Source organism: Misgurnus anguillicaudatus, chromosome 3 (genome assembly GCF_027580225.2).
Source record: "Misgurnus anguillicaudatus chromosome 3, ASM2758022v2, whole genome shotgun sequence".
Lineage (NCBI taxonomy): Eukaryota > Metazoa > Chordata > Actinopteri > Cypriniformes > Cobitidae > Misgurnus > Misgurnus anguillicaudatus.
The window spans coordinates 27,740,001-27,758,571 of NC_073339.2; the positions used below are offsets into that span (position 1 = coordinate 27,740,001).

The 18,571-nt window shown below is 37.4% G+C and overlaps 1 protein-coding gene across 6 annotated transcripts in view; it reads right to left on the reverse strand.

The window, feature by feature from the left end:
* Positions 1-18,571, reverse strand: part of bnc2 (basonuclin zinc finger protein 2) — a 384,791-nt gene that overhangs the window by 144,816 nt on the left and 221,404 nt on the right. For 5 of the 6 annotated variants that reach the window (XM_055205284.2, XM_055205285.2, XM_055205283.2 and 2 more), the window contains one exon: positions 7,025-7,258. In XM_055205284.2, the coding sequence (XP_055061259.2) occupies positions 7,025-7,258 (234 nt within the window). Of the gene's footprint in view, positions 1-7,024; positions 7,259-8,049; positions 8,349-18,571 lie in introns of those variants that run through there. The other variant, XM_055205286.2, reaches the window with a different exon arrangement.

The window sequence follows — 18,571 nt, forward strand, 5'->3', positions numbered from 1 at the left end:
TTAATGATTAAAACTGAATGCTCTTGACACGTACTATACCTTCATCAAATACTTTAGTGTCAAAACCACTTAATCTTGCCTTCAGGCCATTCAGAAATACCGCTTTTATCAATTAAGAGTCTAATTAACCAATTAACAAGAAATAATGCTAAATGCACTTAACACGTTTTTTCATCTCAACTCTTCATATACTACAACTGAAACTCTGCGGTTACCTAAAAACACTCAGCAGGCCTTGGGGACTGATCATCTAATTCGAAAGACCCAGGTGTTTTCTATACTGAACGTGGCATAATGCAGCACCAGTGAAGAGTAGATGATAACCGACTTGTGTGCTTTTATTAGAGTAATTGTATATTATAATGGAACCTTTTACCAGCATCTCGAGACTAATGCTGCTTATACAGGCACAGACAGTAGCAACGACAGTACTGGACCAGACAGGTTTGTGGGAGACAATGAAAAATCAAATCCAATTCTTTTGATGAATTCCAAAACGTTTTTTTTTTAAGTGTTCACATCTTATAAAGTAAAAGATTTCTTATTAATTCTTGTCAAATGATTGTCCTGCATAAAAGGGTTTTATATTGCTTAAGATTTTATTTATTTAGATAAATTATTTAAATCCTAAACATCTGATGTATCTGTCAAACTCTCTATAAAAACTGTAATTTATTGCTAAATTTTTCAACTCAGATGATGTAATTGTGTAAATCTTATTGTTTTCCATTCAGTTCTTTATTTGACAAAAACACAAAGATCTGTTGTTATTGTGAATGTACACAAATTAAAGAAGACCCTTCACAGTTTCAAATGATGTCAAACACGAAAGTGTATTTTAAGTTGATTCTGCTATGATAAGGAGAAAACACATCAAAATGTGGAGCCGCGTTTTTGGACCCCTGGGGGTTAATAACTATTACTATGAAGAGCTATAAATAATTGTAGATGTCAGTTCCTGGTCTTAGTATGTGGAATTCAGAGATTTGTATATTAAAGGTTTTAAAGAACAAACATATTCTCCTTCCAGATTATTTAGAGACATAAATTAATTATTTAAATGTATATGCACATTCCTGTGTGCCTCAATTTCTATTTACATTGAGGTGGCCCGGTTGTCTCATCTCTGGTAACATTGGCCCTCAAGTCTGGCCTATCAGAACTCTCTGCCTGTAGATGAGGTCTGGGAGGCCTGTTTTACTCAGCTCTCTGATCTCTGAGGTCTGTAGGGCAGCTGTTGCATTCTGATTGTGTCAGGCACTCAGGGAACCAACAAGACACAGAATGATGATAATGTCCCCTCATTACCGCCACACCAGGGGTGGTGACATCCTGACTCAAAAACTATTGAAACAGCAGTTTCCCTTTAAGGCAGGACTTCCCCTCTGCTCAGACACAAAGAAAAAATTGTATATAGTTTTAGGGGTCTGGCTAGATGTTTTTGTTATAGCACATGGACTATTAAGCCTAGACACTACTATTGACAAATACTGTAATCAAATAAATGTTGCATAAAAAATCTAGTTGAATTATTAATTGTTATTTGATTAATATGAATATGAAAACATTCATATTCGTATTTATTAGTTTATATTAAAATGAATCTGTTGATCTGTTGTCATTATTTTAAACAAACATGAAAACTTATGAAAGAACATAGTGTTTAATTTGCAAAGTTAATTACATACTAATTGTTTAAAGGGGTTTATGTTTGTGTCAAGTGTTTAATGGTTTAATCAAGTGTCTGCATTTACTAACAGGAAAGCAGAGTTATGGGAAATGCTCAAGTGAGCATGGCTACCTTTCAATAGAAGCACCCGCTCATCTTCTGGGTAAGAGTGGAGCAGGTGGTCTCAAATGTTTATCATGTCTAAGTCTTCTAAATGCACACATCTTGCGTTATCCCATTAAGACTAGTACTGAATCACTAAAGCGCAACATAGCCTCTTAACTACCCTTGAGACAATGTTGCTCTGTTTTCTGATTCTCCAGAAATGTATTTTAGATTGAGCATGTGAATGACCAAGTCACCCCTCCGGACAGATGAAGAGGAGATCTTGTAGCACTGCACAAGCATGTGAGTGAGGTGCGCAGTGTCAGCTATTGATCATTGCCAGAGGAACACACATATCCCAAACACCTACTCATATCCACTCACTGCTCCAGAGAATAGGAGAAAAGATACCGAGCAAATCTTTAGTGAAGCTGAATGAAAATCTTAACTGGATCGATTTGTGTGCACTTCAGAGTTGGGCTTGGGGGGTGGGGGTTCTGGGGGGTGTCCCCATTATGAAGAGCTAATGAATCTGCATCCAAACTGGCTGCAAGCCAGTATCACAGAAGAGTGAATTTTTCTACCTACCAGGGACCTTTTCCCCTTCCCCAAAAACAACCCGCTTATGTACCGCGCTCGCTGTCTCTTATCCTTACCGTTTTGCAAAGTCGAGGCTTTGAAATATCTAAGATTTACTTAATGCTAAAATATGAAGTAATTTTAAAGGTAAATTAATTAAATACAAAAAAAATGTATTTATAAAATATCAGATATGTTATTTTAAGACGCATTGTTCGTGTGAAACACAATGAAAGAGTGCAGTGATATTTCTCAAGAGCATTTCAGTTTAATAATCCAACATTGCTTTGTAAACAGTAAGATTAAATCATGAATATTAAAACCAATTTACCACGGAAACTGGTACCGACAACATGTTTATTAAAAGCCATAACTACACCAAATTGATTAACTAATTATGTAATCACTCATATAGAATTATGAGAACTCGCAAATATACAGATATGTTTTTGCAAGGTAGAAGCAATGAAGGTTCCAGCAAATATGATATTATGCAAAACACATTGCCTTTACAGGTGAAAGGCAGGGATGAAGGCGCAATAGTTTGCATTTGCCAATATATACATTCCTAGCACCTCTCTCACTTCTGTTTCTGATTTATTTCTCTTATTCTATGCACCTTTTTGTAACTCTTGACTTTAACAATAAAGCATACGAGCAAACACGCTCACTTTACAATAAAAACATAGATTTTTTTACATTTGCTTTCAGATCATCTCCCCACCCTCTCTCTGCTTCCTCCACATTCCAGCCTCTACTTGAAAACATTAAGAGGGTGTCTATCGGGGAAAGCAAGAGGAATTAGGAAAGAAAGCATCAGGTCAGGTGAGATTACTCCCCTCAGCTGAGTCCATAATTTAATATGATCAGTAATTAATGGCAGGAGTCAGATCCATTCAGCACAAAGACTTCTGAATAAGCAACCTCTCCTCTGTAAATTGGGACAAAAACTCAGAATACTGACTCTACAGACCGTTTTGAAACTTTTTCTTTAGTTCCTTTTCTATCCGATAGACCGTTGTGTTCATTTATTTTCCAACATCAGCTCAATGATAACTTTGCTTTAGCTGGTAGTTTCACTGCTTGTCTTGACTCAGTTTTGGCACTGACCCTACAACAGACATCTTTCTGTCAATAGCATTTGGGACAACCATCCTTCCTGTGACTCCTCCATCTTAGTCAGCACGTGTTGCCATGCATGCTTTATCTGCTGAGAAGAAGTAGTGGGTGTCTCCCCAAACACATATCCTCTTTCACTCTGCTCTCCTCCACTCCACCCTTCTCTTTCGCTCAGCCAAGGATAGGCAAGAGTCATTTCATCTCGCACCCACACAGGCATGCAGAACAGACAGGGAAAAGAAAACACACACTTTACTACAATCACATGTACACACTCCTGTACATTCTGACCCAAACACACACCTATTCTAATAAAAAAGAAAACGACACAGAGCTACACCACGCATACATCCTGTACGTGATCTATATACCACAATTTAACTGTGCTAGAAATAAATGCTTTTCCGTTGCCAAAATCTGAAGAGATGCCTGTTTTTTATTTGACGGACAAATTGAAATAATATTTGATAAAGAAGAAAAAGAAATAGAAGCACCTGATAAACCGCGTTTAACAAATTATTCATTCTCTGTGGCTGTTAAATTGATTTTATCGGGCTCAAAATACATAGATTGTATTTTCAAAAAATAATAATAATATTAATAATTATATTAGATAGAATTAGATTAAAATTAAAGCCGCTTTAATCAGCCTGCATAAATAAAATCGAAAAAGATCCCTTTGTTTTTTAAATGGCTGTTTGTCCTTGAATATGTTTCTAATTAGGCTTCTTATTATAAAAGTTTGTGTCTGATAGTAATACCACCGGAAGATTTTTAAAGTGTGCGCCTTTCATTTAATCAGAAGTCGTAATATTAGCATCCATTACACTACTTAATATAGAAAATGAAAATAGTAAATATAATGAGTAAATAAATTAATAAAATAACAACATTTCAAATCAACCAGATACTTTGACGCCAATAAATTAGTTCGCACCTAAATAAGACGTGTTCAGAAAACCAGAAAATCCAAGGAAATAATTTTAAAGTAAACATGATTATTATTATTATTATCATTATTGTTGTTGTTGTTGTTAAAATATTATTATTATTATTATTATTATTATTATTATTATTATTATTATTATTATTATTATTACTACTACTACTACAACAACAATAATAATAATGCATTTACCGTTGCGATTATTAATATTTTACATTACATTTTACAATGCTTAAATATAGAACAAACTAAACATTACTTTAACATAATATAAAACAATTTTGCATGTACATTTATAGAAATGTGCCATATATTTGTATATTTTTAGAAATACGTTATGAAAACGAGAATCCTGAGAGTGCTTCCAGACTGCACCAGCATCTCAAAGGTTTCACCAAATACTTGATCAGACGCACCACCGGAAAAATGTTATCAGAACTGTTTAGAGCCCTTTTTCAGCACCGCGACATCACATTAAATGAACAACCTTTACTACAGCAGCCGATGGCTCAAGACAGAGCTACCAGGACACATCACAGGCCAAGCCTAAGTTAATAAATACAGGTTTACTGCATAAAACGAACCCCAGCACATTTTAACAGGTTTGTTTTCGTGGGTTTAATATTAAAATCGATCATTGCTAATTCTACAGTTTCGGAAGCACATAAGAAAATGCAAGTAAAACTTTTAATAAAAAATTGTGATGATGTTGTAAGGCTCTTGTTAACACTAAACCTTCAGCTGTCCCTACATTTTCAGAACTGTTTAAATAAATTTGAAACGCAGAGATTTTTTTGTTAAAGAAATCTCATGCTCAAAAGGGGCAGTCGGTCTTTGAACATTTTTTTTTAATGAAATAAAAAATGAAACCTTAGTCCAATCAATCACTGTTTTTATATTATTATGTAAAACATTAACTCTAGAATTTACACTACTCTCTAAATATTACTTCTGTATCATCAGCGTCATAGTTTATAATGAAGACGGACCTGCAGCCGACCTATTTTTTTTCAAGATAATTATTTTCTGTATAATCTCTATAAATCTTCATAGCCCCAAACATTTAGAACTTAATAAATATTTAAAACTCAAACGTTTTGTTCCACATTGTTTACATTATGATATTTTTTAGCAGCATGTGAGTGTATGATATTATCAGGCAGATTACACAATATTATCAGTGTTCATTAGCCTACGTGCGACGCTTTTCGCGAATAAAGATTTTTTTCCTGATTTTAGGTTATTTAGAGTCAAGCTCATATAAACTGCATTCAGCATTTTATGTGACTTAATTATATAATGGATTAAAATATGAGCACTTAGCACATATTGTTAAAGTTAAATAATGTGTCATAATATAACACGGTCAAGTAGATTTAAAACACATTGATATTAAAAGTATAGGAAGATTTCAGAGTGTCCGTAAATTGGCTGATAATCGATGAAGGAGGACACAATCCACCTGCGCCGAAGCCTCAATGCGCCGAACAGCGACGTGCATGCTCCTGTTATCAAAACCATTCACATCTGTATTCTCGTAAAGATAAACCACATTTGTTTCGAGAATAACCGCGGAGTCGAACTGCTCAATTATAAATAAGCGACTCTCAATTATTTAGTGAAATGGGTACTTTGGACAAAACGAACTTAAAACTTCTAATGTATGCCAAACACATCTTTGTTTCTTGCTACATTTTAGCTGAGACGCATCTCAATGCTGCGAACGAAGAGAGTTAAAACAGAAAAAGTTCGTGTGGAATCTGGACAGATATGTGGACGCATCCAAGTTCTGGCCAAAGGGAGTCCAGTGGCCTGCGTTCGTAACAGTGTGAGCATGGCACAGAGAAACCAGCGCAGATGATTAATGTTCTGCTCACCATCTCTCCCATCGCAGACCCCCTATCCTACCCTTTAAACCTCTTGCAAGCAGGCAGCACAGGAACTTTAGAATAACTATACATTGTGCTGTAGAAATATAAATTCAAGATATTGTCAGCTACATTTTTATGGCCTTTTTAGGTTTTTGTTGATGTTCAGGATTCCAGCCACAAATATAGTATAAAGTCAATTAAATCAAGCATTTTGTTACCACAGTCTAATCTGCCAAAAAGGTCAACAAAATAAAACATTTGCTGCTCACAGGACAGGCCGTGATATTTGAAAACGTGGTAAAAAATGCAATATCTAATTTTCTACCACACTCAGAAACTTTAGCGTGAAGTATGTGGTTTGTTACACGGGATGACATACTCGGTGGTGTCCATTAATGTGCTTAAATTCACATAAAACAGTTTCCACTATACCTCTACCACTCAAAGAATTAAAACAAATCAGTTTCACAGAAACAAAAATTAAAAACATTAATACCTTATTGACACCATTGATCAAAATAGTTTGTAAACACAGCCACACACACACTAACCAAAATACTTGGTAAACACAGCCACACACACACATTGTTACATGCGCACAAACATACACTTAAACACTAATAACAGCTGCACAGTACAAACAGTACACACACAGCAGAACATACAGAGTGTCAGAGACAGGAGAACACACAGAAAGTAGGAGCAAGACAGCAAGAGGGACAACATTCCACTTACCTGCTGGGACATTCTGAAGAGGAGGTTGCTGTCAGTGCTCTGCTGTGTCCATGTCCCCATGAAGCCCGGCTCGGCGCTGGCCGGTCTGGTGCTGAACTGCATGGAGCTCTCTCCTCCTCCTCCTCCTGCACCACTGCTGCTGCCGCTGGCTCGGGCTATGGACTCGCGTGCCCTCTCTCGATCTTGCTCTCTCTTCACCACGCTGCCTCTCACATCCAACTCTGTCTCTTCAGACTGCCGGTAGAAAAGAAGGGGAAGGGGGTAGATGGGGAGAAAGTATGTGAACGTGGAGGTTCAGATAGGCAAAGGGTGAATGTCTGCTGTCCTGTTCTTTTTCTTTTTCTTTCTTTCTGTTTTCTTTCTCTCACTCTCTCTTTGCGATCTTCTCTTGAGAGAGGGGGAAGAGAGTGGAGGGTTTTGCCTGCCGGTAGCAGGAGGAGTGCGTTGAGTTAATTCAGGAGCAGGGCTGCACAATGCATATTTCCTCTGGGGCATGTGGTGGTAGAGGGCAGGATGAGTGTAGCGTCGGAGCTAAGGAGGGAGGAAGAAAGGGATGGGGTGTGAGGTGAAAGAGAAAAAAGGGGGAATGGCAGTAGAGTGGAGGAGATGGGGAAGGAGGGGGGTATCTTTTTTTTTGGCAGCACCCCCCACTTTTTCTAAATGTCAGTCAGGCTGTGTATGGGCTGTCCTCCAAACATACAAGGACATATACACACACATACATACATTCCAAGCAGAAATCAATCATCAAACAAACTCACTCACCCGTAGCCTGGCCTTTCAACCTCTTACACACCTCAACAACCCGCACACGTAAAGATGATTCCTAATCTCACAAAAAACTTCACTCCTTGCATACTGTAGGTACACTTATAAATCCATAACTAAACTATAACTGTAATAGTTATTTTTGTAATGTTTAATCTAAAAGAAAAAAAACAGCAAAATGACTCCAATTTAAAAACAAAGGAAAAAAGGAAAAAGAAAATCTTTCTTCCCATCTTCCAAAAAGTGTCCTTTCTCACCAGTAGTGTCCAGCATGGTTTTCCTCCCAGCTGTGTGGATCAGGTGTTGGAGTGTGTCAGTTCCAAAGTGGCCCCTCCTCTCTGTCTCTTCTTCTACTTTCCTCTCTTTCTCTGTACTACTCTCTTCTTCTGGCCCCTTTTTCCCCTTAGAGCTGCCTGTCCTCTTACTCCACACTAACTACTCTTTGCTCAGCTTGCACTCTGTCAGTGTGTGCATGTGCAGGCAGCCATGAGTGCATATGTGTGCAGAGCATGTGTGTCGGGCCGCAACGCGTCTGAGTTAACTGCTCCTCTTGCTGGCACTCAATGACATGACTCTCTCTCTCCTCCACTGATCTGCTTTCCCACTGAGAGAGAGAGGGAGAGAGAGAGAGAGAGAGAGAGAGACGAAGAGAGAGAGAGAGAGGGAGAGAGAGAGAGAGCAGGAGGAGAAAGCTGGGTTGTCCCTGTCTTATTACCAGCTCTCCATGCCTGATGATTCTCCACTCCAGCCCTCAGTGGGATTGAGCCACTCTCTAACACACACACACGCGCACACACACAAAACTGCCCTCTCCACACAACTATTCCAAGCAAATAATGTATTTGTCAATACCACTGGACAAGTTCCAACTTCTATAATAACCTCAATACTAAACAAGAAGAAAACTCAAAGCCTTCCAGTTGCATAATTTTCTATCATTTTTATCATATCTGATCCCGCTTTTCTTTAATTTGGAAAACCTTAGAAAATAGTTAAAAAAATGTATTGCATTTTGTTTATACATTGTGCCTCAGTGACTACATTCACAACGGCGAGATTAAATCCAGAAAGTGTTTTAAAACTACAGTGGAGCCAGGTATTTTAAAGTGGGCACACAACCATTTGATTTTATTACAAAGTCTGATTCCTTTGTCTGTTTTTCTTCCCCTGTATTAAACAGCTCTAGCTAATGGTTCTACGTAATCAGTCCACCCCCCACCTCCCGATGTGAGCACACACACACACAGACACACACCGTCTTTTGGAGAAGTGCGGCAGAGCACATAATCATACATACTCTCTCCCACTCGCAAACACACACAGACACACACACACAGGAAACCTCGAGTGGATGCTTTCAGATTTTAATTAAGAAAAAAATGAGAAAGAGGCTCCATTTTTGCCAAATTGGTCCCTGCAGCAGACAGTCTCACAAAGGTGGGGAAAAGAAAGAAACCCCTAACATATGCACTTACAATAAGTGGCAAGCATCTCTCTCCCTCACTGTATGTGCCAAAACATTTTACATAAGAGATAAATTGTGTAATAATGCTATTGTTCTGTATATTTTGTTATTTTGTCTTTGCATTTTTTGTACATAACTTCCCCTCACATCAGCTGTTGAAATGATAGTCTTTGAAACTGTATGTCTGAGTAAGATGTCACTGTGATCTCCCTGCTATGAAACAGAAAGAAAAGGAATTAACTTTTCTTTCTTTCGCTACATTAAATGGCTTCGCGTATGTAGAAAGCCACTTGAAATTTTGTTGCAATTTGAGGAAGACAGCTGTTACTGTCTTTTAAAAGCCTCTATACAGAACTAATGACAGCTCTTACTAACCTTTACCTGAGTAATGTGCACAGCCTTTTCCCTGATCAAATCTAGTCTTACTTTCTTCTTCTTTCTTTTAGATTGAATGAAAATGAAATTGGTGTGTGACCGACACAATGAGAACTTAATATGCCATTTTGTTTTGTCTCTTGACCATCTCTCTCTCTCTCTCTCTCTCTCTCTCTCTCTCTCTCTCTCTCTCTCTCTCTCTCTCTCTCTCTCTCTCTCTCTCTCTCTCTCTCTCTCTATATATATATAGTATAAATAAAGTGCCTTCCGCAGTAACCAAAGCTAGTGAAGACCTCACATCATTACTGGCAAATGGACACTAATGGGAGAAATGCTGAGAGCCAACTGTCACACATTGTCCCCTCCATTTCAACTCTCCTCAAAGACTCTTACTTACCCAGATTGATTCTGAAAACAACACTGCCATTAATACATAAAAATGTGGCAGACACCATGTTTTAAAAAAAAAAAAAATTGTTGAAAAATTATAATTCTTAATGTAATGTCTATTGTTTCTTCATTAAGCCTTGACTATAAAATCTTTCAGCTTACAGTCACATATACCATATGTCTATATACTTCTGAAATATTGCAAAAAAAGCTCTGTGTTAAAAAAATGTTATGAATTTTGAAGTGTAAATGCATTTACTAAAAATATAAAAAGCCAAATTTTAATTTAAAATGTATAAAAGTTGTGTTCATCTGTGAAGACTAACTTGTTGGACAAAATGTGTAATGTCATAAACTTTTGTTAAACACAGAGCTTATTTTTTTGCGATAATCCAAAATTTTATAGGAAAATGAACAGGCTTTTTTGCAAGGGAACTAGTGTCTCGCTAACTTCCGGGTTAGCCTAGAAAAATACATCATCCCTGTGGCAATCTACTGTTTGTCTCTCCCCCTCTTTATTTCTCTTTCTCTCTGTCTCTAAAATGTGCTGGACTCTTGATTTTTACAGTGCTGCTGAGTGTCAAGCTGGCAGCTCAGCTTTTGACCTCCCCATTAACAGAGAATGCTGCCAATTTCCCTTTTTGTTTTCTCTTGTTGCCTCAATGCCTGGCTTGTTGTTCAGTTTGTCCAGTCCTTTTTTATCTAGGGTGAGCTTAGTTACTATTGGTGGCATCAGCAGCAGTCAAGAAAAGCAGAGAGCCACAGTAATGGACTCCTTTATTAAAACTATTATTCTGCAAGCCTTCAAATTCCCCCCAGACTAGGGCCATGTCGAAGCTGATATAATTAACTAGAGGCTCAGCTACGGATCAATTACCAGACAAGCAAGTGATAGCCAAATCAATGAAAGATCATCAGCCACATTATCTGTGTTGCAACTCATTAGAGTAAAAGAGAGAAGAGCATGCTGGGAGTCCTGGGGCTGTGGCACTGCGGCAGCACAGAGGGCATTGACTTTTTAATAGTGACCCGTGTCAGTGCGTGTTTATGAGTCTTAGTCTGGGCTATGTCACGTTTGCAGATACCTTGCTGGGTGCCTTTATGCCTCACGTATTTCCAGGGGTCTCATTTAGTGTTTTTAGGAAAACAAAATACTAAAATTAACAGTGGATGTAACTTAGAATGCACTATTCTGTTAAGCAACAAAGAAAAAACATTCACTCTGCCGAGCAAGAGAATGTGACAAAGTGAGCCTTAATTATTCATGAGATCACATGAGGATGTTTATTTTACTGCAGGAACTTGGAAAATCACACCATTTTATTTTCAACATTATAAATAGAGGCTTTTCGTTTGAATAGAATAATATTGGATTCTGTCTCTTATTTATATTCTGTCTCTTTATCTTTATATTTCTATTGTCATATAATTGTATAGTTGATTTCATGCAAGACAAAAAAATTATTTTATTAATATATAGGATAACTGCTTAGAGGCCTAATTTATTAAATACTTTGAAGGTTGTTTCCTATATGTCCAATGGATGTGATATAATAACATAACACAAATTGGGTAATAATTAAAAACAATTCTTACTAAGATTATTGCAATATGTTTCAAAAAATATTTTTTTTTCTAAAACTGGGCAGGTAATTTAAGATTCATTAATCATTTAAAAACTTAGGTAATTTCTTGAATTGAACTCTCTTTTCCCTTACATAGAGAGAAGGAATGCCCAATAAATAAGAAGATAACTGAAGACAGGGTTAAGCATGAGCACAGGAACTGAGCGTATTTCTAGCTCTTCATGTGACTTCAACACAGTGTGTCGATCAGATGGCAGCAGGATAGAACTGTCACTGTTCTGTTTTGTTGGAAGATGCAAGAAATCATATGACACCATGTTTAAACAACCTTCTTGTGTATGGTAGACAAAGAGAGAACGTAAAGGTTCCCTGAACTTAAAAAACACTCATGATCTCAATGCCATTGATAAAGCAATTGTCCATGTAAAGTACCATTGGAACCATCCTATGTTAAAAGAAAGGCTAAAAAAAAGAGAAACAAAACACGAAAAAAAAAGAAAACGAGAAAGAGAAAGAGGAGAACAGAAATTAGATTCTCAGTGGACCTACTTAAAGACTACAACCTTCTGATTCAACTACAGAGATGTGTATTAGGTGCCATGTATACTTCCACTATATAAAGGCAGCAACTTATATAAATGGGTGGTTCCAGTCCTTGCCATTTGGCCGGGACAACTCTCCAGCCGGTACCACTTTATTTTACAGTACGTGCACTTACCTGGTACATATACTGTATGGTAAATATGTTGTACTTACAGACAAATGTGTGGTACATACTTCTGAGTATGTACACAGTAAATAAAATCATTACTGTACCAGAGTTATTTTGTAACTCTAGATAAGTACTGGGTAATCCCAGACAAATACTTAATGGGCCGGTTTCCCGGACAGGGTTTAGATTAATCCAGAACTAGACCTTAGTTATACGTATTAGGACATTTAAGTAGTGTTTACAAACATACCTTACAAAAAACATTATTGGTGTGCATCTTGAGATAAAACAATTGAACTGATATATGTTAAGATGACTTGGTGCAAGTTGTTTTTAAATTAAGGCAGCTCAAACATGCATTTTAGTCTAGCATAAGCCCTGTCCGGGAAACCACCCCATAGTGTATGTATACTGTAACTAAGAAAAAACTCTACTGTTCTTGCAAATGTATGTAGAATATAAGTATTTAGTACTTACAGGCCAGTGTAAGTTAATGGCAGGTCCCTAACCAGCCTAGTCTCACTGTCAATACATAGTATTGATACATAACTTTCAAAAACACAAAGGGCCAGATTTACTAAACCGATCTACTAAGAGCAGTGCAGTGCGCTTCGTGCCTAACAACGCCCCTTAGCTGTTATAAAATGCACTGGTAACCCACTGCTTCTTTGGGCTTATTGCTTTATTTTAAGACGCTAAATACAGTCCTACTTGAAACTGTAGTAAGATTGAATGACGTCACCAGAGCCTGCCATGCCTTGGCTTTAGGTGATTTGATGCCACACATTGAACGTCGTTATCGCATTATCATATCTATACAATGTTGACATTAAAAATTATTATAATTCAGTAGGGGGCAGCTACTCCACAAAATACCTTCAGAAAAAGTCTCCTACAGCCTTTTATTTCCTCTGCATTTGCCGACATTAATAGGACACAGAATATGAATTATGTATTGTATTGTATGTATTATTGTGTGTATATGTATGTATTATGTTCTGTTGAGGAAGACAAATAAAGTAAAACTTTCAGATCCGTTTTATATCTATATTACATTGAGTGTTATGGCTGCCCAACCAAAAATCCTGACTAGTCCAGCAAACTTTTTCATTACTTAATATATGCACAACATTTTAAAACTCTAATATTTTTAAACACCCTTTAATTTAACAATCATCTTCATACATCCACAGAGTACTTTATACCACTTTTAAACTGTGTAAGATCTGCACAATATTTTAATCCAGATTCTTTACCAAATTCAGTAATACAGTATATACAAATACATCCTTTAATTTCATATATATTTTCATGTAATTTCATACTTTCTCCATCCTTCAATTCTAACCACTATATATCCATATATTGCTATAATCAAGTTTTTACTATTTAGTATTTGCACAATAATTGAACTTCTGTTCTTAACACCCTTGAATTTCACATTGACCACATCCATGTATTGAATAAATAAAGTGTTTTATACCAATATTTAAACTGTTTAATAGTTGTGCAATATTGTAACATCTGTTTCCAACCCATTTCACAACTTTACCCCACAAATAGAAATACAACTAGTTTTAATGTTGATTTTTATATTGTGCTTTTTAAAATTGAGTTCCTTTCTCAAATTGTACCCACCCTGCCTTTCCATAAACCATGGGCGTCGGAAGCACATAAAATTTGAGTGATGTCTGTGTATCCCAGTTGGCAAGTGCACCTTTAAAGAGAGAGACCATATCATGGTTGATTTTTCGAAAAGAGACGCTTAGACAGTAGTCGTCGAGACATTCTTTTGTTAAAAGATGTTGGTTAAAAGGTGTTTTAATTTCGCATAAACCAAGGATTGCATTCATATTTTGCAAATAATTTGAGTGACAGACATCATTTAATTTATTTTTCTCTGTGATATTCAGTGGTGGCTGGTGACTTCTTTTTCAAGGGTGCACAATGCATGTGTGCACCCTTTTTTAAACTTGGCAAAACCTTTTTTGGCTTGGCATATCAAATATGTGTTTGTCATGTCATGTGAACCATGTGCATCACGCATCATTTGAAAATATGTGCCAGCTTTACACGTGTCTATAGGGTTTATGATAAAAGAGACGCTTGCATTTGCCAGATACTCACTTAATCTATATGCGTAATCAGAGTTTGTGTCTTGAGAGTATTTTGTGAATTTAAGGGTCTCTTTTATTATAAACCCTTTCGATGCGTGTGCAGCAGGCACATATTTTGACAAGACGCATGATGCACATGGTTCACATAACGCAACAAACACTAATATTTTGACATGACGAGCAACACAAGACACTCCGAACACATGTTTTGAATGCGCTGACAGTATAATAATACATTTTTATTTTGACAAGACAAATAAAGGTAAACTAATAAAATTTTTCTATACCGTAAATGTTATATTCATATTTGTAATTTATATACCCAATCTCTCTCTGTTAGAGAAATATAAATGTACATTTCTGTAAACAAGATCTAAATTGAATGGTATCCATTGGGTGGGGAAAAATCTTTCTTAGCAGATAGCGGGGGAACACAGAGTGATAAGATAGTTTAAGCGTGAGCGGGTGGGTGAGAAATAGAACATTGCGGGAGAGAGCAGAAAAAACAGTCCCGCACAGTCTCTAGTGCAGCAGGCGAAAGAAGCGAAAACACGTAATTTATATGGACTCTAAATGAGCCAAGTGGAATGGATTTGATGAAGCAGCAGCATAGAAGTCAAGGTTGTTGCCGAAACGCAGAACGGAGTTTAATTTATTAGGGCATTCCTCTAGTGGAATGGATTTGACTGATGGCGCTTTGACAAGTAAACAGATATGTGCTCATTTAGAGAAAAGTGAGTGGGTCAAATATCATTGGTCTTAAAAAGTGGGTGTGTTTTGTCCCACCCACATTTAATGGTACCAATGCCCATGCCATAATTTTTTAAAAATGTGAATTATGTCTTGCTCTAAACAACATTTGCTGTTTTAAATTTAACCAAGTCCAAAAATTTTAACATATGTAAATTTAAAAACAATGAATTGGTATGTTCCAAATATCCAACATTATTAATAACTCTAATTGCTCTCATTGGTAGTGTACATAATGACTGCATGTGGGTTCCCTTTCGAGGGAAATTCAACACTGCATCATGAAATGACACTTTGGGAACACGCCAGCACCATGCGCTCACGTGAAATCTTTGTACAACTATACAAAGCCCTTATAAAGGCGTGAAGTGATGATGACAAGAGTGATGGCGGAACCGGAAGGGAAGTGTAAACATAGCATATTAGCTATTTAAGCAAGCATTCGGTTTGAGAGGGCTGAGAAAGCGTGAGAGGAGCGATTATGGAGCGCCAAATGGGCAAAAAAAACCCCGTATCTAAACAGATCTGAGGAGTGTAATTAGAAGGCAGCATTAAATTAGCCCTGACAGTGTGTTCTTCAAGTTCGAAGGACACAATACATCTGTTGTCCCTAAAAGTCATCAGGGAATTGATACGCAAACCCTACGTCTATGACGCTTTAGAATGCGCCAGTTTATCAGTTTCTACCCCAGGAACATTAGCTACGTTTACATGCAACCGAATAATCAGTTTGTAATTGTACTGATGACTCAATCATATTGAAAAGCCTTCATGTAAACACCTTAATCAATACGACTGAGCTCGATCGGATGCAAATTTCCAAAGTATTGAAAGGGGTGGTATAGTCAGATCTGGGATCCGATCATCAGGGGAAAAGTATGCATGTAAACGCGTGAATCGGAGTATTTTCTCAATAAAATGCAAAAATACATTTTGCACACTTGCAGAACAAATGTTCTCAAGTTTATGCCTTATATTTACCTCTTATTTCCGTATCATATGATTCTCGTCACAAAAACATGCAATGGCAACACACATTATTAAGGTATTGGGGTCACCCGTGGTACTTTCTGCAGCGTTCATGTGTTCTTTCATAATATTAGGCTACATAAAGCAATAAAGTAGCGTTCATGTGTTCTTTCATAATATTAGGCTACATAAAGCAATAAAGTAGCGTTGTGCCTTTTAAAAATTGTCTTTTCATTAGCTTTATCTGAAAACTTCTTAAGAACAACTTTATCCAACTCAGCTTTGACTTTTATCCAGAGATATGTAAGGTTTTGTTCTGTGTTTTCTTGTGTTCTGTGTGTTTTTGTTATTAGGACTTTTATTTTGACATCCTGTTCTGTTCCGGCTTTTATTCTGATATTCATCTTGCCGTCACGCTTCACACTTCCTGTCTGTTTTGTATATAGCCACTTCCTGTACACCATCACATTGCTGATTATTACTTTGTATGTCCAGCCTGTTAGTTTACCTGTTACCTGATTCCTGTTTTTGTATTCTGCCTGTTTTTGACCCGTGCCTGTTATTTGGATATTGTGATTCTTCTCTGCCTGCCCTGACCATTTGCATGTTTTTGGATAACGATTGTGGATTGCCCTATTGGATAAGTTTGCTGGCCCTTTTTGGGATTTACTTCTCTCCTTCGCTTTCTTCAAGCACACCCCGTTACAAGATAAAGCATGAACTTGATGCAAAGTCCTCTGCGTTTTTTTTATTTGTTTAGATTTGGGCTACTGTTTAAACTGTTTCCAGCAGTTGTTATTTTTCTGCATGTTAAAGATGAAATGATTTAGTTGATTAGTTATTGGTATTTGGGCTGTGAATAGTCATTGAGATGCTTTTGGGCTAGTTTTGATTGTCCATTTGAATAGTTTTGATATGCGAATCTGGCAACCCTAGCTGTGCGCTTGCGCAGACGTTCGGTTCGGATTCTATAGAATGCATATTTAAACGAACATTTTTGCTAGATTTTTATTGTCAGTTCCCTTTAATCAGATTAAATTCAGTCGGATTGACAACATTTTGGGCATGTTAACATAGCCAATGTAGAACTAGTAAATATGTTTGAAAATACTGTAGTAAAATTGGTTTGACCGTCTCCTGCCATGTAGCTGCTTTAGGGCATCAAACTCAGACCCAAATGGAATCAATACGCAAACCCTGCCATCTATGACGCTTCAGGACGTGCCAATTTATTTGTTTCTACCAAGAAATGTCGTAGAACTAGTAATCTGTTTAAAAAAACTGTAGTTAAATTAGTTTGACCGTCTTCTGTCATGTAGTTGCTTCCTGGCATCAAAACTCACACATCTCAGACCCCAAGTTAACTTTTGTTTGCATAAGTGCAGTTTTTCCACAAATCTGCTAAACGTGACATAATGGTTGTTACATAAGATAGAGTGAGGTGATAGAATTCATTTTAATTCTCGTCCTCTAAGATTCAGAGGGATGTTGTGTTGAGCAAAGCGCGAGTGCAGCGGAGTGCAGCTTGCGCTCACGCCGCGGTCAAAGTTCAAAATAGTTTAACTTTTGCGCTGCGCTCTGTGACAATTACCTGCGCAGCCAATAGAAAAGGGGCATCCATACAAAATGGACGAAAAGCTTATACTCGGAATTCCCCAAGCTCCTATAGAGACATCGGAAGGAAAGCCTGGTCATGGAAACACGTAGCAATTCAAGTTGGCATGTCAGGTGTGTTTTAAGTCAAGTAGCTTGTTGTAGATAGGCAGCTTAAAGTTACGTGAAATGGAGACGAGCAACATCAGTCTCTGTATTCCTCATCCACTATTTAACCCAAATATAAAAACTGTAGTAATTTATTGAAAACCCGGCCTACTTTAGTCTGGCCAGCAGAGCACAAATCGCTTGGCTGCGCTGAACCCAGTGGCGAGCGCAGTGCACACCGCATCCTATGTGAAAGACGCATAAGAGGTGTTATATCTGCTGGAGAAAGGGGCCATTGAATGTCCTTTGCCATTGAAATGTCTGGGGCTTCGGTTGAATGCAACAATGAGCAGCCTGGTTCCTTAGCAAAATAGGATTTTTTCTGGAGGCAGTATAGGACTTGTTATCAATGCAGACACATCTGTCTCCTGCATGAGTCCAATCTATCCAGGGAACAGCATCCAGGAAAAAGCTAGGTCAGGCCTACACTGTAAAACTTTTTTAGAGAGTACTGGGTCTAATGGCAGCAGCATCCAACATAGTTCCCTTTGGTCTGGTGCAGATGCTGCAGTGGTGGCTCTAAAGCAAAGGGTTTTCCCTGAGGGGCAACCTGTTTTGGGTAATCAGGGTAACGAGCAAGTGCCTTCAAAAATATGAAAAACCGTCAGATCCTTCTCTAAGCCCATGAGCCATTTTTCCCTGGAGATCAGAATG